At 47.8% G+C, this 21,586-nt stretch overlaps 2 protein-coding genes across 39 annotated transcripts in view; both read left to right on the top strand.

The window, feature by feature from the left end:
• The window catches only part of adgrl2a (adhesion G protein-coupled receptor L2a), a 168,555-nt gene extending 164,866 nt beyond the window's left edge, over window positions 1-3,689 (top strand). For 21 of the 38 annotated variants that reach the window (XM_055507909.1, XM_055507908.1, XM_055507913.1 and 18 more), the window contains one exon: window positions 1,214-3,689. In XM_055507909.1, the coding sequence (XP_055363884.1) occupies window positions 1,214-2,076 (863 nt within the window). In that variant the 3' untranslated portion in view covers window positions 2,077-3,689. Of the gene's footprint in view, window positions 1-557 lie in introns of all 38 variants that reach the window. The other 17 variants (XM_055507929.1, XM_055507937.1, XM_055507936.1 and 14 more) reach the window with 7 other exon arrangements.
• Window positions 3,690-9,030: 5,341 nt separating this feature from the next.
• On the top strand, window positions 9,031-14,778 carry LOC114854808 (uncharacterized). The gene is made up of 3 exons (XM_041070668.2): window positions 9,031-9,675; window positions 11,777-11,878; window positions 13,461-14,778. Exons 1-3 carry the CDS (start codon window positions 9,031-9,033, stop codon window positions 13,581-13,583), a joined length of 870 nt encoding a protein of 289 aa, XP_040926602.1. The 3' UTR covers window positions 13,584-14,778.
• The last annotated feature ends 6,808 nt before the right edge of the window (window positions 14,779-21,586 follow it).

Below are 21,586 nucleotides of genomic sequence, written 5' to 3'. Positions count from 1 at the left end.
AATCTCCAGTAAACATCACCCCCCCCCTATTTTTGGGATTCAAAAGCATTTATTTAACTTCTCGCATCTGTTTTCTCCGCGCGGAGGCGCGCCGGCCGCTTCTTCCCTCTCGATCATAGCATAACTAATATTTCTTCTTTTTGCCGCTGCTTTCCATGACCTCCATGCTCGGAGACATTCCCGACATGACCGCGTCTGACCTCGGCGGCGGCTGTGTTATTCTGTGCTGTTCTGCGAGTGGCCGGGGTCTCGGTGGGAACTGTCACTGTGACGGATGCCAAGTGCCGGGCCGTGGGCAGGCTTTGACCTTTGCTAGCTTTCGACTACACGAGCTGCCAGCCAATGGGCAGAGAGTGTAGCAATGCAAACAAAAGCAGCGTTAATGAAACACAATTGGAGCCTAAAACCAAAGCCGCTTTAGCGCTCGCTCATTTCATTTGCTGAACCCTTGCTCTCGCTAATTTGCAGTTAAGACTTTTACTTTACATTCTGTTGTTCCTTTGAGTGATTCTTCTCCATGTTACAATAAATCATTTTACTTTTTTTTTGTACATCAGCTGCTCTTAGACCAGATAGCCTGAGCAGACAGACATGATGTGAGTTGTCTAAAGTGAGTCTTTTCACCTGCTGTGTGTGGTGATGGTGGAGTGCTGCTTGTGGGCTCCCCTTGTAGTGAGAACAAAGATGGCTGTCCCATGTTGATACATGACTACTTTCCCTTCTCTGTCCGTGTCATTTATCCCATCTCTGTCCTTTTCTTTCCCTCGGCACCAACCTATTAGTTGCTAGAGAACCTGTAAGTCTTGTAGCTTGCCCGTTTGTGCCTTCATACTTGTGGACATCTACTTTTGCCCCGTGTGTTGTGATGGTGATTACTGTTTGTTCCTTAATGTTGTTTGGGATCTTTTTCATTGCTTTGTCACGTTTTGTGGCAGACTAAGACGCTCTGCTTCTGTTAAGGCGGTTTTGAAAAGGGAAAGTCAAAATGTACACTGGATGCGAGAAAGTAAAATGATTTCTCACTGCCAATAGTGCATGCTTCTACTTTGTTTGTTAAGGATTGTGCCCAACTAACAGATTTACGGCATGGCTTAATTTGACTTGAGTTCTCCATGTGAAACTGCATCCTGAACAGCATTAACTCTTCTTGTTGCTTCGATGGCTATTGTTGTGGACTAATTCAGATTCCTCTCGCGTCCTTCTCTCTTTCCAGGGCACTCACTGAACAATGCAGTGAGGGATACAAGTGCAATGGATACACTACCGCTAAATGGTAACTTTAATAATAGCTACTCGCTCCGCAACGGGGACTTTGGGGACAGTGTGCAGGTAGTGGACTGCGGCCTCAGTCTGGACGACGCTGCCTTTGAGAAAATGATCATCTCCGAGTTAGTACACAACAACCTGCGTGCCTGTAACAAAAGCCACCAACAGCAACAGCACCCCAGTTTACACCACCCGCCCCACCACCAGCAGCAGCAGCAGCCCCCGCAGTACCACCACCACCACCACCACACGGAGCGGGCTCCGCCGACGGTGACGACGGCGGTGGGCGGCGGCGGCAGCAGCAGCGAAGACGACGCCATCGTCGCCGACGCCTCGTCGTTGGTGCACGTGGGCGACGCGGTGGGCCTCGAGCTGCACCACCAGCAGGAGCTGGAGGCGCCGCTCATCCCCCAGCGGACTCACTCGCTTCTATACGCGCCCCAGAAGAAGGTGAGGACCGACGGGGGCGTGGAGGCCTTCGTCAGCCAGCTGACGCCCACCGACCCCGACGATAGTCTGCAGTCCCCGAACAGAGACTCCTTGTACACTAGTATGCCTAATCTTAGGGACTCTCCGCTGCCAGAGAGCAGCCCTGACGTGGTGGAGGACCTGTCCCCCTCTAAGAGGAGCGAGAGCGAGGACGTTTACTACAAGAGCATGCCTAATTTAGGGGCCGGCCACCAGCTGCAGGCCTATTACCAGATAGGCCGAGGGAGCAGCGAAGGTTTCATTATTCCCATTAATAAAGAGGGCTGCATTCCTGAAGGCGACGTGCGGGAAGGACAGATGCAGTTAGTGACAAGCCTTTAAATGTATTTAAATTGTCCCCGCTGCTCGTCCGACCGCTTCGCGGCCCTCGACCTCGCGGACGACGCGCTGGTGAAGGAACGCGAAGCGTTGGTTTTATTTTCCAAGAGAGCCCAGACGCCCCGTCATTCAGGACACATTAGTTATTTACAAAGCTCCCCATCTGCATCGCCCCCTCCACCCCACGCACCAACAGACTCGGCGCACGGCAGTGCGAGGTTTGAGCAAGACTGTACATAAAATGCAGAGTCAAATTTTGATTTTAAGTGACAAGCCAATTATGTATTTAAATGTGCTGCTGCTGTTGAATAATTGAGAAAAAAAATTTAAGTACAAAAATAACAAAAAAAAAAAATAGAAAAAAACAAGCATTACTGGAGACATCAGATCAGCAGGTTCCTGGTGGAAAGGTTGTACATACACTCCCCAACATCCTTGTTGAAGCTGTATTTTTTTTTTTTTTTTTTTTTTTTTACACACTCACCCTCGGACCAGGACGTGGACCCTGTTTGTAAAATGCTCCTGATCAGACATTTAGAGAAGGACCATAAAGTCCTGGTCGCCCTGAAGCGCTCTCCATCCCATCATGAAGTTCGGATTGTATGACCACTAGCAATCAAGCCCCTGGCCTTATATTTTCTCAACTGTACATTGAACTGTTGTCAAGGAAAATGGCTAAAATATATATTTTGTTGTATTGCTAGTGTAAAATAAAAATTCATGGGAAAAACGTAAATATGAAGAAGCATTTTAATTGCAAAATTTAACGTTTGAGAGACTATTGTGTAGAAGTTGCACATATGTTATACAGTGTGTTTATGGTTCCAACACTTTCATGGTAGTATGATGTTTGAATGTCAAGGCTTACGACGAGACGTGAGGTTTCAACAGATTACAGAGACGCATTGTCACCTTCTCCACTTGTGAACAGTGTTTTTTTGCTTATTGAATTCCATGGATCTTGCCTGTAGACATGCGTCCGCTGGGTTTCTGCCACAGAGGCGTTGCTCCAGTGGACGGGAAGGCGTGCGACGGTCCCATCGGAGCGACGGCAAGCGAAAGCAAGTTCGACAATAAAGTTCCTGTCATAAATGTAGTTCTTCCGCCTGGGTTTGGACACTTTATTTATTAAAATCTTTCCAAAAAAGAAATGGGAAATGTGTGACTATTTTCCAGCACTGGTAGACTTGCTCTAGTGTAGCTCATGTTTCTTTTATGTAAACATGTGACAGAGGGGTTCATCACTTAAGACTGATGTAAAGTTCAACACTTGTTTAACAAATAAAATAAATGTGAGACTTTTTGTCAAATGCCAGTTGCTTTTTAATGGTTTGTGTTCTGGGTGCTGTTTGGAGGTGAATTCCTTTTGTTGACGTCCGACTCAGGTTCTACGCACGTCCCGAGCTGCTCCCTCCTGTTTTCTGGGGGCTCCCTTTGCTTTGCGCCGCTTGCTCTGTCGTGGCTGCAGAGCAGAGCGAGCTCGCTCCAGCCCTGTGTGTTAGAGAAGCCAAATCTTTCCATGTGATTCAAAGATGAGAAAACTCAGGTAGGAAAACTTCATTGTAAATGTTCCTCTGTGTGGTTGTAACACGAATAAAGGTTCAACGACGAAACGAGACTGGTTCACAGCATTGTCCACGGAGTAAATTATTAAACGAGCACTGGTCCTGGTTCAGTTTAGAGGCCTGACACTACAGGCGACCCTCCAGACGCCGCCTCTAATCGCCCGCGTTGGACCTAATGAGGGTCAACGTGGGACTTCGCCGCAGTCCTGAACACACGGCACACGTCCGAGCGCTCTCTCCCACGTCCGTTCGCTTTACGCCTCAGGTGATGCTAATTTATGGAGTATTTTAATATAACGCCAGTTGAGGTAGAGTGACAGCTCTCAGCAGGGGGCTGGAAATTGCACTGTTTACCATTTGGCATTGAAGGAAATTACTTAGAACTCAGCAAAAAAAAAATGCACTTTATGTCAGAGCCGGTGCACGTAATGCTTTGTGGGCTGCATGTTGTTTTGACTTTTTCAACAATTATGTGACATTTCGTGCAATTATCTGAGGCTACAAATTGTCACAGAAAAGCGATGTTCTTTTTTGTGATCTCTTGTACAGACCCCTTGAATGTCAGTTAGGAATCAAGTGTGAGGTGATTGTTGAATGTTGAAATGGCAGACATAATAATGTGCATAATAATGGGAGGAAAATTATATTGATTTCCATCCTGCATTGTAAAATATGCAGCAATATTTTATCTGCGCTGTGTAAGTTCTATGAAAGAAGCCTTTTCTTAACATTTAAGAAAATATATTAAAAATGAAGGAAGGTGCCAAATTGTGATTTAAAATTCAAATGTAATTATAAGGAGCCAGTTTGTGTTAACAAAGAATCAGAGAAGAATCATCCCACTCACAAAAGGAGCTTTTTGTGTACGAGGCGCCGTGTTTAACTTGCCTGTTTTCTCTGCAGCCAGCGCCACTAGAAACGTCTCACTGTGAAAAGTAATTGTAAGTTGCATTGTTCCTTGTTTTTGTGAGCTGAAATCGCTCCTGGAGCCAGCTCTCACCAGCGCTTTCTGTTTACCTGCAATAATAAAAAAAGAGAAAAAGAAACACAGGTATCTTCACAATGCAGCGCTTTTAGCCGCGGAGTTTGGGGCTTTTGGTGCCAGGAGGCAGGCGTCCCTCCTCCCAGCAGATAAACAAATAATTGCCAGGCCCTCGGCCTCCTCTGACGGCTGTTTGCCGGTGACCTTAAGAAACTTGGCTGCTGAGCGGGTTTCTGTCTATTGTTACACACAGGACAGCGGGCCTCGGTGGGTGGAGGAGGTGGTTCTCGCCACCCTTCAGCTCCGCGTGTGGCCCTCACCGCTCTCTGATTCCCCATCTTCTACTCGGGGGAGAGACTCGCCCTTTGTCAGGCGTTTATTCAGAAGTAGGCCAGGAGCCGAGGGGCTGAGAGCGACTCCGTCCCTGGAAACCGAGCTGGAGAACACTGTCAGCACAATGGGGCTGTAACTGCTGAGGACGGACGTGATGTTGACCAAACACGGGCAACGGAGCGGCACGCGGCCAAATGTGGATATTTGGGATTCTTGAGTCAGAAGTACTTTTCGGAATCCAAGGAATTTCTGCAGGATGTGATGCAATGGCATGAAAATAATTTTCCTAGTGATGAAATGTTTTATGTGTTTCTTTTTTTTAGCAAATCCCAAAAAGCACTGAATGTCTCCCACATGTTCTCTGCGTCCTCACTGGGAGAGACTTGAAAGCACAGGAAGTATTTCGGTAAGACACATTTAATTAACTAATCGTCCTCTAAGAGCAAACGCGATGAGCTTCAGCTTAAATAAAACATTTCCTTCCTCTTTTCATTACACCTTATCACTGCTTCTGTGACTTTTCAAAGCGTTTACTCACTTTACTCGGCGAAATGATCTTTGTACATATTTTGTATGGATCCAACCCAAATAATTAGGATGTTTTTGGAAGTCGTGCGTCCATTTCAAACCTGGGGGATTCATCAATAGCTCGAGCAGCAGCGACTGCTATGAACTGAGAACACGGTGCTAATTATAGATGCCATCAACGTGGATGAAAGTGCTTGTGTACCAGCAAAGGAAAACCTCTCAGCAGCACAAACAGTAACTGGCAATGCAAAAGTAACTTCCCCAACTCTTGAAGTCAAAGGGGACCATTTAACTGCTCACTCTTTTCTTCCCACAGCCTCTTTGTCCTGTCCCCAACTTCAAATGTGCAGATTTGCGGCCCATGGGCGACTTAGATCCGGTCCCGTCGAGGTGAAAAATCCAATTAACCTGCAGCTCCAGCTGCCTTCGTTATAATCCCCCTCCCATAATTATGAAATTACCAGATGCAGGGTTTCAAATGAAAAAAGGATGAGAGCGACTGGCTCAGAAAAAAAGATGAAATAAACCATTCCCTGCTAGTATAGTGTTCCAATTTACCTCAAGGGGGAACAGTTAATTCTTCTAACTGGGTTTGAAGGTGAGACCTGCGACGGCCTTTGTAATCAGAATAAGAACTATCCCGGCAAAACACGGCGACGGTCGGCTCTTCAAATAGCCACAGATTAATGGATAGATGTTGGCTGTTGGTATATGCATGTAGATGCTTGACGTTCTTTGGGTCCTGGTGTCGTTGGGTCTCTGTTGGTCCAGTGAGGTGAAGTACGCTACACCAGGATCTGCTACTGAGCCGGACCGGCTGTTTGCTCTGACACCTGTTGATCACGGCCAGAACCATGTCCTGCTGAACACACCACACACTGGTGCATGTGTGTATTAGAGGTTTTGTTGCACTTAGAAGGTGGAACTAAAGAGGGTCGATTAATTATTTGTTCATATGTAAATAAATAATCATGAATCCTGCTTTAGCCGTCAAATTAAAGGAATTAAAAATGAACCTTCTCTGCTCTGTAAACCAACACACATCGCTTGGGCTCGTCGTCCATTCATCCCCCGACTTTAGGAGCTTTCACAGACCTTCTGTGTCTCCTACCTTGGCCTCAGACCCTTTCATCTCAGTACTCAGTGCGCCATGAGCTGAGCTGTCCAAATATTAAAACCTTGAGCTAGTGCAGCACAGAACAGAAGTCGCTCATGCTAAATAAATTAAACTCATTTCGCTCTAAAAACACAAACACAGAAATAATTGACCTAAATCATCCTGTAAGTGAATATGTTTTCATTTTGTGGCTAATGATGCACCAGAGGAATGAAACAGAATATATCTAATACTGCCTATTCATCTCTGTAGCTCACCATGTATTTTTAGATGGAGTAATTAGTCAGAGTTCACCCTTTAACTTCCCCAGCGTCCCTATCAGATATCGTTTGCTTGAGGTCCTTTACACACTGGAAGTCTTTAAATGCCTTCCGTGAACTGGGTCCAGGTCCGCGTCTGCAGAGACTCAAGCTCATCAGCAAATCCAACACTGGTCTGATGAACTCAATGTCTCTCGCCGGATGCGCTAGCTAGCTACAGCATGTCCTGCTGTGGTACGAGCTTCTGCAGGCTCACGACTAACTCCTGCTACGCCCATTATGCTCCAAGACCCATGCAAATGAATCCATTATTCTGCCGTAGTCACGCAGCGTCGACGCTTCTCTTCATCATTCAGCAAAGAGGGGAAGGAATCTGGAAGAACCTGGCGCCCGCTCACCTACGCTGTTTGCTTCCTGGGGGAAACTGCTTCCTTCTCGGTTATGCTAATAACCAGGTCTGGAGGCGCGAGGAGCGCAGTTTAATGCTCTTATTCGTGTGAAACGGCAAATAAAAAAGTATGAACAAAAGCTATCACGACACAGCCGGCGTCGTCGCACGGCTTTGTTACTTTATTGGACCGGCGTAACAGAAAAATCAATGTGTAGCCACCAGCATCACACCAGCATCCGTTTGCCCATCACGAAAAACAGCATCCAGTTTGCCCAAATAAGGAAAAGACAAAGTACTGGTAGTTTATTAACTAAAGAGTCAATTAAACACGTCAAATTACGAACGTAGCATCATATTTTCAAACAATTAAGGCATCAGGCTCCATCGCCGATCCTCCGTAGGAGCCACGAAGGAGCTCCATGAGGCCAGCGATGGGGCGGCTCTGCGTTCATAATTGATAAGTAGAGGGAAAACCTTGAGTACAGGTGTGAGTCGGGGCTGAATATTGATTCACGGTTTCCTTGCTGGTGGCGAAGGTGCGCGGCGACCGTGAGGACAAGATGTGAGATATATTATGAATGCCTGTTGTTTCTCATTAGGATTCAGAGGGGCCTTCGCAGAGGAACCTTGTCATGCTAATCCCGGCCAAGTGGTCCCACAGGGTCCGGGCGCCTGTGAGCGGGAATATGTCTCCAAGAAGACTTTCTTTGTCTGTGATCTTTGTCACATTCCTTCCATTGCCTTTGCATTGTCATTGGCCTATTTGTGTAGTAGTTTGTCTTAGTCAAACACTTGGTTACTTGTACCGTTAAAGAGGGCAGAAACACAAAGCGAGCTTTTGCCTTTTCTATTTGAAACCATCCAACCCGTCCCCTCGTTTGTAAAAACCACCCGGGTTCAAGTCACCGGTTTCATTAACGAAGCGATCACCTCGTTCACGTCCTTAAATGCAATTACGCTCCGACCTAAAGCAACGGGAGACGAGCAGATAAGGCCGTACGCGGAAGGCAAGGAGACGGAGGGAAGGCGGCGCGCTGCATAATTTAATGTTTACTGAACCGCGGGTCACTTTCAATATAGCATGAGTGAAGTGTTGTGAGATCGAATCTGATTTCACTTTATTAAAACAAGAATGCGTTTCTGCGAATCAACAGCGCTGCAACAGTTTGCTCCAACACACCTGCTCTGACGGCCCATCGGTGAATAGATGCTAAACGCAGCCATGGTATTAAACACAGCATACACACAGCACCAGAACCTACGATGTTCTGCTAGAAAAAGGCCCTGACATCCATCCGCTGCTGGAAAAAACCAACATGACCTTTAAACATTTCTTTTTTTTCCCCCCAGTGTCTGATGTCTCACAAATGACAATAAGATGTCTTTCCAATCATGTAAATTACGTCTCAGATTCAATGGATCACATTACAGCTGGGAAGGGAGGAGAGCATTATGTTGACTGAAAAAGGGAGAACAAGCAATTAATGACATCTGAGCTGAGGTTTCATATCTCCAGCAATCAAAAATAGATTTAAATGATCAGACGCTCTAATGTCAGACATGCTTCCGCCCTCTGCAGCCGTTTCTCCGTACAGGAGGGTAAATTGCTTTGAGCTTATTTGTGATAATCATAGTATTGACACTCAGCGCTATGAATGGTGCCTATTACATGGTCTCGCAGAGGCCCTGGAAATAGACTTTTAATTTGAATGTATTTCAATAACGTTGAGCGTAATGGATTACGATCCCACTGCTGCCTGATTGATTCGTTTCCCCGCTTTATGAACGACACAGATCCGGCCACCGCCGCTCGTCCTGACTGGGAAAACCATTTTAATGACAGTCTGCGGCTTCGCTTCGCCGTTCAGCGCGCGAGCCTTCTGTCGGTCGCGTGCGGCCCTACGGCGGCTGCGTCGACGCCGATCCCCGCGGGACCCTCACGGACGTGGAGGGCCGTTTTTGTCTCGAGCGCGTCGATATCAAGTGGCACGCGCCTCGTCGTCACGGCCCGCAGCTGTGGCGAGAAGAGATGCGGACGACCGCGGGGGCTCGCGTTTTACATTCCGCCCGCTCGCCGCGGGAAATTAGACATTCATCAAACGCGTAGGAAGCGTAATTATAACTTAAAGACACAAGGTTACAGTGGGTTCCTAGAAAATAATCCGCCAGCCGTCACTGCCCACGCTGACACCAGCAGACTGTGCTGTGGCTCATTGCCAGTCGTGTTCCTGCGGTGGGTCCGTGGGGGTCCCGGCGCCATATTGAGATCCGTTCGGGACCGGAAAAAGCCGAGCCACTTGCCGTATTTGTATTCAGGGGCCAGAGTCAGAGTCTGCAGGGTCCGCCTTCGTGTGGCCGCTGCGTCGGCAGCGTTGGAGGACGACCAGACGCGGGGAATCACAAGTGGAAGCGAGGCCACCGCCAAGGTATCAACATGTGTCATCTGGATAGACGTGTCAATTTGAGTGTGCCGTTTGCGATGTGCTGCGCCGTGAGCAGCGCTCGCTGCATTAATTTCCTGTTGTCTGAGTTCAAACCGTTAGTCACCCGGTGTCACTCACATCGCCGGTTCCTCTCTCGCCCCCTCCCGCCGCTCGGGGACCTCGCCGCGGTTGCAGGAAATGTTGTTTTCTCTTAACAGGACACCGGGTCACCCGGTCGATGGGGGCGGAGGTCCCGCCGGGGTCAGGGCGGCTGACAGTGGCGCCCGCTATCAGCGCCGCATGATAAAACCCTCCCTGGATTTACAACCGCGCTTTGAATGTTCCTGGGCGCACGAGAGAGGATGGAGGTAAAAGGTGAGGCGGCGGAGGAGAGCGGGTGGAGGCGCGGACGCAGAGTTTCTCCTCCGCACTGTTTCCCGCGCTGCCGGGATCAGAAACGAACGTGCCGGCGTGCGGCGCCGGTGGACAAAACAAAGGTCCACTTGATTAAAACAGCTCGGCACATTAACCAAACCCTCTGTACATATTTGCTCGGAGGCATTAATCAACAGTGGATGGACTACTCGGAATAATAAGCAAGGTGATTATCCAGCATTGAAACGCAGCTCTTGTTCATGATTCCGGGCATAAGCTGGTTTACAGGCCACTTATTGGTTGAAAGTGATATAACAACGCCAATTGCGGAACACAATAGTAAATCAGTGAGCAATCACAGATTTGATTAATGGCTTAATTTAGCATCTGCAAGAAATCAGAAACTGCTAAAAAATGAAGCTGGAAAACAACTTATTAGTATTTGATTTACCGTTTGCTGAACGTTAACTTAATCAACAAATATCTCCCAATAGCTGCGTCATTAGCTTTGATTTTTTTTTTCAAAATAAATCTCCTGGGTTTGTTGCTATTTTTGATATTAGCAATATATCTGATCCAAATCATCTTTATTGTTTGGCAGCCTGTTTTCCAAGCGCCGCCTCACGCCTCACGTTATTAATGCAAGGAGGCTCTTCCTGTTGTTACTATTCAGCCTAACACAACCACAGCTGACAGTCGACATCATGAATTAGTGCCTATTCACCTTTACCCACAACTCATTTTGTCTCGTCACACGTCCTGGTGAGCGAAACAAGCGGCAGACTCAAAACAGTTTGTATTTGTGACGAATAACGGTTCATCAGCATCAGGAACCTGCCAAGGCTAAGAAAAAGCATAATATCTATGTAATTGGCTCTGATTTGTAATTTGACACCTTTCAGTGATGGCTGCTTTTTGACAGTGGGCATAGTAATGAAAAGGTATCATTTTAGCACATCCTGTAATTAACCTCATGAATATAAATTGGTTTGTGAGTTTTCCAGCATCTTAGATTTTCACCTTTGCAACCAATCAACACCCTCAGCTGCAGCTCGGCGGTATTAAACCACATCCCGGTGAAAGGAAATCGCTGACTTATCCTTTCAGCGCCAGCGCCGCATCCCTCCGCATGCAAAATAAAGAGTGCTTCTCCAGAACAACTGAGCCAACTCCCCGCAGATGAAGTTGGCGGCGTGAGGCTGTGTCACTCTCCGTGTCCTGTGACGTCTCATGCTGACTGACAGTGATCGCTTTAAATCCGCCTCGTGGGACGGCAGCGCTGCAGGTGATGGAGATAAGCGCTAATTGGGGTCATATCCTCCGCACTTAATTCCCGAGCCTTTACGGTGTCATGTACAAGGTATCGCGAGCGCGCTCGGAGTCAATGCGGAGACGCCGTTACATCATTTGGAGCGAGTTGACAGCAGCCGTTTAATATTGGCGGGAGCGGGCCGGGCGGCGGGCGCTCGTCTGTCTCGGGGATCTGTGCGAGTGAAAGTAGAAGTGAGGATCAGGAAATGAATCGTGTAACAGAGCAACGAGGTGACAGGACTCGCTCCTCGAATGTTACGCGCCGGAGGTTTGAACGTATGCGGTCGTCCCTGCTTTTACTGAGTAACTGTGTCGATGCCCGTCAGTGGGGAAAATACCCGTTGCTGTTTTTGTGTTGGCTTTGATTCCGTCTTGTTTTGTAACTACTGACTCTGCGTGACCTCTCTATGGCTTCCAGTTCTATGTTGCTGCTCATTGGCTGGACTCACCTGTCCTACACTACACCAGTAGGCCTGTCAACAGGAAGGCGTCCCTCCTTCAGATCAGCCATGTAGAACAGGTAGGTGTTCAGCTTGAATTGTTCAGCTGTACATTTCTATTGTGTAACCAACACTATAACACCAAGCAGCATCTCTTATACTGTACTCACCCATCATCTCTGTGTCAAATTGCTATTTTCCGACCACCTCTGTCTTAATGGCAGACTCCATCCTGCACCTACTGTATAGTACAGTACTACAGGAACTGATGGGGAGGTCGACTAACTGGCAGCAGACACATTTAATGTGGACGCTTCCGATGTTCTGTCCAGCTGGTCCTCATAAGTGTGTTAATCAAAGTCCTGGGTTTGTTGTGGAGTCGGGGCAGAACACAGACGAGCCGCCAGGATCGGGTCACGCTGAGCCCACAGAGAACCGTGAAGAGGGGAAATGGAGGAGGCTAATGTGGAAATGGAGTGTCATTGCGCTTCACCTTCATTAGCCGGAGTCGCCGCATGTTCTCACCCGGCCGCGGTGCAGTTAACTACCTCAGCTGCTGCCCCGCATAATGACAAAGTGCAGTAAATGGCGAGGGAAGCGCGGTGACACTCGCCTTGGGAGGGAGCGACTGCTGGAGAATATCGTCCCTCATCAGTCATTTATTAGCCCTTTTATCACCGCCGCCGTGGAAGGGGAGGAACACACCTGCAGCAACTGGCTGTTAGGATTCATGGATGAGGTCACCGCCTGTTTTGTGCAGTGAAGTATTTGTTGAGTTGGAATAAAATATAGTGCAAATGACGGATTGCGGTGGTGCAGCTCAGTAAACCAGGGGTTTACATGATCCTCTATGGTTCATGGTGAAGTTAGGCTAGAAATGAATTGAGCAGATGAGCTATTCCGTCTCAACCTGGTTAATAGATAAACACCAACCCTCATTGGTTACTGGCTGTTTTCGTCTGCCGGCGGCCTCTGCGTGTTCCTGGCGCTGCTTATGAAAATGCTGCCTTTTATTAAAACGCCTCGCGCTCTGACACGCGGATGCTCGGGAGATATGAAGCTGTCACGCGTCGCGCTGCAGCAGCCGCGTTGTGTCGACTGGGCACTTTTCACGTGACGCCGAAACCTCTCCTGTGACTCGCCAGGCCGCACGCGAACACGCCCGCTCCGGCGGCGGCAACGGCGGGAAAAGTCGAGAGGAGTTCGAGAAAGCACTTTACAGACAAGAGAACAATAACAATTAAAAGCCAATACGATAAACATAAAGGAGACATGAATGAGATGAATGAATTAGGCAATCGGCTACGCGAGCCTGAAACCGGCAAGAATGACGACAATAAAACAGGCATCAAGTCATTGAGATGACATTGGGAGACACGCAGACATGTTTAATGACGAGCCCCGGCTTTTCCTCTCGGTGCATTTATTTATCCCTTCTTTTTTTTTTTTACGGCAGAGCGTTTTATGGCTGCAGCTGTTGTTTTCTATGTCATTTGTATTAAGGAACAGAAAAGCATCCTCTCCTGTCACTGGAAAAACTGACGCCGCTGTGATTTATAATCCCTGTGAATAATTTGCAAAACATTCAATCTCCCTCTCTCTCCCTCGGTGTGAGATGGGCTGATACGAGCCTCCTCCTCCTCCTCTTCCTCCTCCGTTTAGGACGACCCGGGGGCTGATGAGGACGCCGCCACTGATGGAGGGACTCGTGCTCGGCTGAGCTGGACTTTTAAAGGCATTAACGCTCTTCGGGAGCCAAAGGAAGATTTGTTAGCAAAGTTGTGAGTCCACACTGTCGTGGAAATGTTTGTTTGGACACGTGCAGTCCTTTGCCTGAAACTGCAGCTTTGCTGCGCAGATAAATCACTAGACACCTTTTATAGTTTGTGCTATGGACTATGGAGAATAGCTTTTTCTGGAGCTTTGAGTATATAACTGCTGCTCTATTTATCATTGGACTGTAATTTAAGTAATTAGGGCAGTGATAAATCTATTTCTTTAAAATGTTCAGGGACAGTCTTGAACAGAGGTTCGAGCTGCACTGCAGCGTCCTCGGCTTGTTTCCCTTTGAGTTGTGGGGGCATCCTTGGCTACGAAACCTGAAAATGCAGATTTGGCGCCTCGCTTCGTGTCGGGCAAAGCGCTAGCTGTTGTTTAGCGCTTCCGCGTCAGCTCGAGCTCCGCATCAAACGTGCCCTAACCCATATTTTGGAGGCAGTTGGTAGCTGCGCCGGCGCCGGCGTCCTCTGAGGCGCGCCCCAGATGAGACACAGCACATACCTGGCGGGGCCTCCGTGGGACGCGGGCTCTCTGACGGGGAGGGGAAGATTGACGCGTGAGCATTATTTTTCACAGGAAAGTGTCAAGCAGGCTCTTATGTGATATGGAGGCATGTGAAGGGCTGTCCTCCACCTCCTCCCCCCCTCCTCGCCTCTCATGTCTCTCTTTTTTTTTAACACCTCTGCTATTCAACCAGGCCTCTGAGCATTTAAATGATCAGAATTCTGCAACATGGCTGTCTGCCCTCGCGCTGTCAAATTTGGACCGATATGTTTCAGCAAGTGAGAGAGGTAGACATGGACCATACACATACATTACACAGATCTGTACGCGCGCACACACACACACACACACACACACACACACACACACAGATTTGCCCACAAGTCCGGCGTCACTTCTCCAGACAGGCAAACGCCTCTCGGCATACCCGCCAGTTGAGCCAGGCAGAAAAGTGTAAAAATGTGCTCCTCAGTGGAGATGCAGTCAGTCATACAGCTGTCGAGAAGCAGCAGTTATCTGTTCAGATGGAGACTAGAGGGCAAAAGGCCAGAGTCGTTTTATTCCACTTTCACTCATTCGTCAACTATAAAATCTAAACCCAACAACCTTTTGTCATTGTGTGTTTTAGAGGAAATAACTGTACTTAAGGAGCCTCGGTGGCGTTATTAATAAAAAAAAAAACAAAAACTCAAGGTGACTTTGTTTCCAGTGCTGATTTATTGTCTCCACCAAAACATAAAGGAAGATGGGAAGCAAGGCAAATGTGAGAAACACAGTATCTGTTTTATGATGGATTTTATTTTTGTGCCTTAAGCTCTGGTGCAACTAGAGCCAAATGAGATGGTCAATTGAATCTTTAAGCACAAATGTCCAATTATACACGACAGCAATATGAGTGGAAACAACACAAATATGTACACGCTTCTCAACTGGTAGCATTTGGATATTGCTGAGCACAGATGTCACCGTCAACACAGACTGATTAAAGCTGATAGGAAAATAAATAAGCCACAGGCAGTTATTGTTATTGACAACACCATAGTGCGCCTCTAGTGAGCCAGAGCTTGCCAATTTTCAGGAAAAAAAGCACATTTAGTCAGCGAGGCTCGATCCATCTATGCCTGCCTGCTGGCACAAAGGGGGAACATGGCTTCCTCCCGTGCTCTTATCGCTCGTCATTTGAATAAAACATGTTTATGTTGCCTTGCTAAAAAAGCGCCGCGCTCAGGAAGCGCGTTATAAGCAGCGACGATCTGTGTGGATGGGGAGTAAATAAGAGACGGGTGTAAAATAGCGCTGACAGAGAGCTGGACCGCAGCCGGGCCGGGCGCGCGACGACTGCGCGAGCAGATGTCACCGCTCAGCGCTCGAACGTTTAAACGGCGCGCGCTCCCGCGCGCCTCACTTTCAGAGGAAGTTAAAGGGACGAAACAAATTCCGGGGGACAACGAGCAACTGATCGTAACGACCGAGCCTATAAATCTGTTCTTGTTTTTTTTGTTTTTTTTTGTTTTTTTACGTGCGTCAACCAGAAGCACAGTGACACACAGCAGAAAGCAGCGTCTCAGTCCGCCCGCCTGCTCCCATATAAATCAGCGCCGCGAACAGCAGATCCGCTCCCCGAGCGCTGGGCCGCTGCCAGCGCTGATCGATCTGGAAATGTTATCGTTTGGGTGATTTATCTGGAGGCAGCTATTTTTGTCTGTCTGTTTTAAATTATTATTCTAATACCTTTAATGAAATCGGGAGCATCTTTCATATCTCGCATGACTGAATAGAATTCTGGCAAGCGTAACACTGATAGTGCGGTGCCTTTAACTTCATTAGGAAGTCTTTCTAAATGGTATCTCTGAATTGTATTAATCATTATTAGCATATTATCTAAAATACTGTACTGTAATACACCCTGTTTAAATGGACCAGGTCCAGACACCAAATCACCTGGACAGGGTGTTTATAAGTCTCCACAGAGTAATCTCCCTTATCTAGACGAGAAGCTTTCACTGGTCAGCAGAACACATGGCAGCTCAGGCCGTGAGAAGTCTCCATCTGCCCCCCCCCACCCATTCCAAACAGACAGGGGGGAAATGGACATACTGGTCGCAAATAGTTTCATCTGCCGGGGAAATCCTATCTCCCCACGACATCTGTGGGAATCACCCGTCTCACCATGTGCACGGGAGTCTGAGGAGACCTTATATTCCTGGAGCCGGATGTGTGCCGCATGTGTTACGGGGGGCTGTGATACAGAACATTGCCTGCTCTTTGGATTTCCACAGTGGTGGAATGGAACAAATCAAATATCCTGTATCTGGACTGTGATCTAAATCCTCAGAGCCCCTTTCAAAGTATTTGGATACGGGATGCATCGGTGGCTTCCTGCAGCGCGGCCTCCACGCGTTGACTCTGACCCCGTCGAAGCCGTCTGAGGGTCACATCGAGTCTCATTAAAAGGGAAAGTTCAGTTTTGTGATTGAATTGCATTTTCGCCTCGGGTTTGGGGACGCTCAAATCGCACCGCGTGTGTTTGTTAGACCCGTCTAAACCAGGAGTACGTGCTCTCCTGTAACATGCGGCCGCGTGTCGGGTTTCGGAACCATGGTGCGAGTGTTGGCAGCGCCGCGGGTCGGGAGCAGCTGTGGGGGGGGGGCTACGGGCCGAGGCGTGGGACCCCCCCACCGCTGGTGAGAGTCTGAGGCTGCAGACGTAATGGAGGGAAGCAACAACTGGAAGAGCAGATGTAAAAAAAAAAAAAAATGCAAAAAAAGGCAGCAAAGACCTCGTTCCATAAAAAATGATGTTTTCCACATTTTATTCATGACTCTCCTTGTTAGAAGAAGATCAAAGCCGGGGCGCTAATTAATATTGTGTTCAGAGGTGTGCTCTACCTGATGAAAGGTTGGCTGATTAGAAGGGAATCTTGTTTGGTGTGGTGGGGAGCAGGCTTGCTCTCAGACGCGTTGCCATGTTCAGCGGCCATTAAAGCATGTTCTGAGAGCTATTTGGAGCTAACGCGAGCAACTTAAATTAAATCGCTGTGTCCGGAGTTAAGTGCGACAAACGCGGGCTTGTTTTGCACTTGATGCTTGATTTGAGAGTTGCACACGTGCAGGTTTATTAACCTGCGCTCTTGTGTGATGGGGTTTGACTTGATTACGTCTGTGGATTTTCATGTTTAAAATCTATTTAAAAGTAGCTTGTGTCGATTACACCGCGTGTTGTAGTGAATCATGCAGATGTGCTTTTTTTTTTTTTTTTTGCAGCTCATCGCTACCTATTCTCCTAAAGAATGTGTGGGCGTTTGTGGACAAAATGATTGAGAGCTTTCGGTTACAGCAGAGTCACTCGGAGCCACAGACCCACCCCGTCGAGCTGCGCGGGAGCCGTTAACAAGCGCGCACACACACGGAACAACATAAAAGATTGCTCCCTCTATGCAGCAGGTGACTTTGCTACATGTCATTAGGCCGTATGGAAACGTCTTTATGCAGAAATATGCTGTGAGGAGACGCACATTCATCACCCTGACTGCGTTATCTTCTGAGTCATGCGCTCAAGACTATACTGCCGAGAAGCGGAGGAGAGGAAAAAAAAAACCCCACATCTTCAATTTACAGCTGCACGTCTCCCCTGCTGGGTTTGCATGTGCAGCATCAATCCATTCGCAGTAGGGAAATATTACACAGTCAACACGCTTGGAAACAGAGAAACAAACATGCTCAATATACATATCACAGATTTCAACCAGTCTCTGATGGAGCGCTTTGTCTCTCCTTTTCCGGTGCTTCCAGTTCTCCTCTGTTTTTTTTTCCTCTCCCGCTTTTTCCACATGCGTGATACGTCAAAGTCTTATTTCCATGTCCTGGCGCCACCTATACTCAAGGCAAACACAGGGTGGTATGTGTTGATGATTGTCAGCAGTGGCCATTTATCATCTGTCAAGCCTCTGTCCTCTGAGGAAGTAAATACACCCAGTGAATTATGGTTGTTTGAGTCTGCAGGCGAAATCCCACCTGACAGCCAGCAGAAGGCCGTGACAAAATCATTTATGAGGAAATAGTTTATCATGGCCATGGTAAACACTGTCCATCACACACCACAAGAGCAATGGATCTTTGATTCGCGCCGCGAGAAGCTGGGAGCTGAAGTGGAGGCGCGAGGAGGCAGGATGTAATTCAGCGCCATCATCGTGTTTGTGTTGTCGCGTTTGTTCAACGTTGCATCCACCCGTGCACGTGAATATTGGTGTATCTGTCTTGAAAATACGAGAAGACAAACGGGAGGGAAAATTATTCCTATCTGTCTAAAGCGGCGTTTTCCTCATCACGCAAGACTGACGTTGGATCACGGCGTCTGATTTCTATTTCCTGTAATATTCAGGTGGTAGTAAGAGTAAATGTACTGCAAAAAACAATACTTTAAATTGCATCATATCATATATATTAAGATTTGATCAGAGTATATCAGAATATAAGTAAATACTAGAAGTACATTAAAAATAAAGTTCTCTCTCTTTGACGAAGTGAAGCGTAACCTTTTAATCTTGTTTATAAAACTATTTCGAACTGAGGTTCAAGAAGTCTTTTCTGAAAGAAGTAAAAGCCATGTTCCTGGTGGAAAGTTTGAGTGGTTGAGCCAGATGCAGAGTGAATTGGGTGGGGGGTGGGGGTCAGGTTCCACACCTCGTCCAGTGAAGTGGGTCAACCATTAACAGCTCTGACCCCTCTTTTCCTGAGTGCAACGGAGAGTTGTTGCTGCAGCCGCATTTTCTTTTTTTTTTTTTTCCCAGAGCCCCGGGGCGATCGCAACAAATGGCCCCTACATATGGGGAGATTAGTACCTAAATGCAAAGAGTTTCCTAAAAGCACCAGCAGCTCCGGGGGTGTGGTTGCCGACAGCTCCGGCGCACTCGTGGCCAAGCAGGAAAGCGCTGGGACCTTGCGATTGTCAGATTTGGTAATCTGCTGGGTAATAAGCCGGAGCCGATGTTGGACTCCTAAACCGGCTCCAGCAGACGTCTATGCAGGCAGGTGCTTATCGTGCCTGGACACAATGCGATCCGGGCCCACTGGCCCACAGTGAGGCTTGCTCATTACTCACCACACCGCGCCTTGTGAAAAGTTCTGTGAAATGACAAGACCTTGATAAGTTCTATCCTAATCTCCCGTTAGGCACCAATTCAAAACATCTGGGCTCTGCTCCAGCGGCTTAAAAATAATGACTCTCTCCTGAAGCCTTCCTTCGCTCACCCAGTCATTTGCGCCTCACAAGTCGGCGGAGTCCGGCGCCATTTGCTTTGGCGCGAGCGTGAAAGTCGCCCATTTCTGTTTCGACAGTCCCCCTAATAACGTGTTGAAAATTGGCGGCGCCGCTGTCAAAGTCGCAATGATGTCTCAGAAGAAGAGATCATTAATGACGATGGGAGTTAATCAGGAGGTGACCCGTGAACGCGCAGGTATTGGTAGGAGGGTCTGTTTTGGCTAACGGCAAATGGTGTGTTCAGGCATTTGAACCACTTTATATTCCATTTAGAGAATAGGGCCACTCATGCATTAAAGAAGATCTTGTTACAGTTACTATTGAAGTGTCTGCGAATCTGCCTGAATTGGAAATTAAAAATACCTTTACAACCTATTTCACTCAATTGAAGGCATTTTCATAATTGTTTTGTCACATTAATCGTGTATAATCGACAAAGGAACTTTGTCTTTGTTATGAGTCGGGGGTTGCAGTGAAACAAGCTGCTCCCACTTCAGTCCTAAAGACTCTGAATCATTGCTAAAATGCCTCCTCGGGTGCGTCTCTTTCTGTTCAAGGCGCTTGTGTATGTACGGAGCAGAAGGGCAGAAAGATTTCCAAAATGTCTTAAAGAAAGGTTGCACTGACGCTCTTCGGTTGTTAAACGTGTTTCAAGTTAATGAAAAGTCATGAAAATAACTGCATAAATCTGGCTTCTGTCTAAAATACCTTCATACATTTGAATCGTATTAACGGTGTGGAACTAAACCTGATGTTGAGTTTTGCCTGGACTTTCTGGTTGATCCATTAGAACTGGTGAACTGGGCCACTTGTCCTGACTCCACTGCTGAAATGCTGTTCTTCCTCTGACTAACTTTAATTGTGTTTTTATTCTTTTTTTGACCATCCTTCCCAGTAAAAAAACTGAAATCTCCTGTGTCCAGCAAAAGTCGCAGGTTTAACGCCCCCAGTTATGCGATGGAAGCTTTTCTTACACCCATTGCAGTAAACAGTGGGGTTGGACGTGTGCTACTGATGCGTACAGCACCTCCATGACTCCTGAGTCCATGCATCGTCAGCGACCCAACACTTCCACCAAACTGCTGCACGGACACGCTGGAGGGACAGAACTTACACCCAACCCCCACCCCCCACCCCCCCACGAAGCCGCGAGCCCCCACTGCTCGTTTGACCCCCTCTCGCACGATTACGTTAGCTGCACTGAACTCGACCTTCACGCCTAAAAAGAGCCGTCAAGGTTGTGCAACGGCAAAAAAAAAACTGTGAAATGTCACAGTCTGGCTTTAAAGCGCTGGTTCAGGTGAAACAGCGTTTACTTCAGAACACCTTGACTTTGTTTTAACACATAACTTCACGAGTCTTCATCCTAAGCTTTATCTCCATAACCACTGTAGTCCGACCTGCTCTATAGTGTTAAGAGGTCTGATAAGTAATTGCACGTTGCCACGGCAACAAACATCCCATAGCAATCGTGGCAAACGAATAAAAATCCCTAATCGCTTGGTAGCGACCTACAGTCGACTTCCATTTCATAGAGTTGGATCTTAAGTTGTGCTTCTCCTCAGCACTAATGTGGAAATAAAGAAAAAAAAACAGTAAATTGAAATCAAAGTGAAAAGCGTGACGCTATAAAGTGAAACTGTGCGTGACTGAGTTTGTCTTTCAAACAAACAGAAATGAGGCCGTGGCTACAAAAGCGGGAGGTCCAATTAACCCGATCGCCGCCTCCTCCGGCGCCGCCGTTGGACGTCTAACGCTGCTACAGGTCACGCGACACCGGCGACTCCACTAATGCCAAATGAGTGGTGTTTTTCCTGACTCAGCACTGCGGCGCAGCCACGACCCCCCACGGAGCTGCAACTTTCAGTGGGGGCGTTTCCTGCTCTCAGCGGATTCGGACGCGCTGCCTCGTGGCCGGAGACCCGCGCGGCGTCCGTGTGCGTGTCTTCCACCGACGCAACGCGACGCCTCTCGCGGCCTTAAACCACGCGCCAGCTCAATTTGAGTCCCACAAAAGGTGCTGTTTGGCTCCAGCTCGTAGGTTTGTCAACCGCTAATCAGGACGGTTAGGGACGAGTCCCTCGGGTTTATTTTTGGACCTTCATTTGATGATATGAAATTAGCGTTATGGTGTGCGTGAAGCACCACGGCGGCGGCGGCGGGCGCGGATGTGGATGTGGATGCTCGTCGTGCAATCAAAGGTTTTTCATCAGACTCCTTTCTGTAAACACTGGCATCCCTGAGCA

The sequence above is a fragment of the Betta splendens genome, chromosome 4 (genome assembly GCF_900634795.4).
Source record: "Betta splendens chromosome 4, fBetSpl5.4, whole genome shotgun sequence".
In the NCBI taxonomy this organism is placed as follows: Eukaryota; Metazoa; Chordata; class Actinopteri; order Anabantiformes; family Osphronemidae; genus Betta; species Betta splendens.
This window is presented reverse-complemented; position numbering and strand designations above follow the sequence as displayed.

Coding starts and splice junctions, on each gene's coding strand:
- LOC114854808 (XM_041070668.2), top strand. CDS start 9,031: ATGAACGACACAGATCCGGCCACCGCCGCTCGTCCTGACTGGGAAAAC. Junction 9,676..11,776: donor GAAGCGAGGCCACCGCCAAG/GTATCAACATGT, acceptor TATGGCTTCCAG/TTCTATGTTGCTGCTCATTG. Junction 11,879..13,460: donor AGATCAGCCATGTAGAACAG/GTAGGTGTTCAG, acceptor TCCTCCGTTTAG/GACGACCCGGGGGCTGATGA.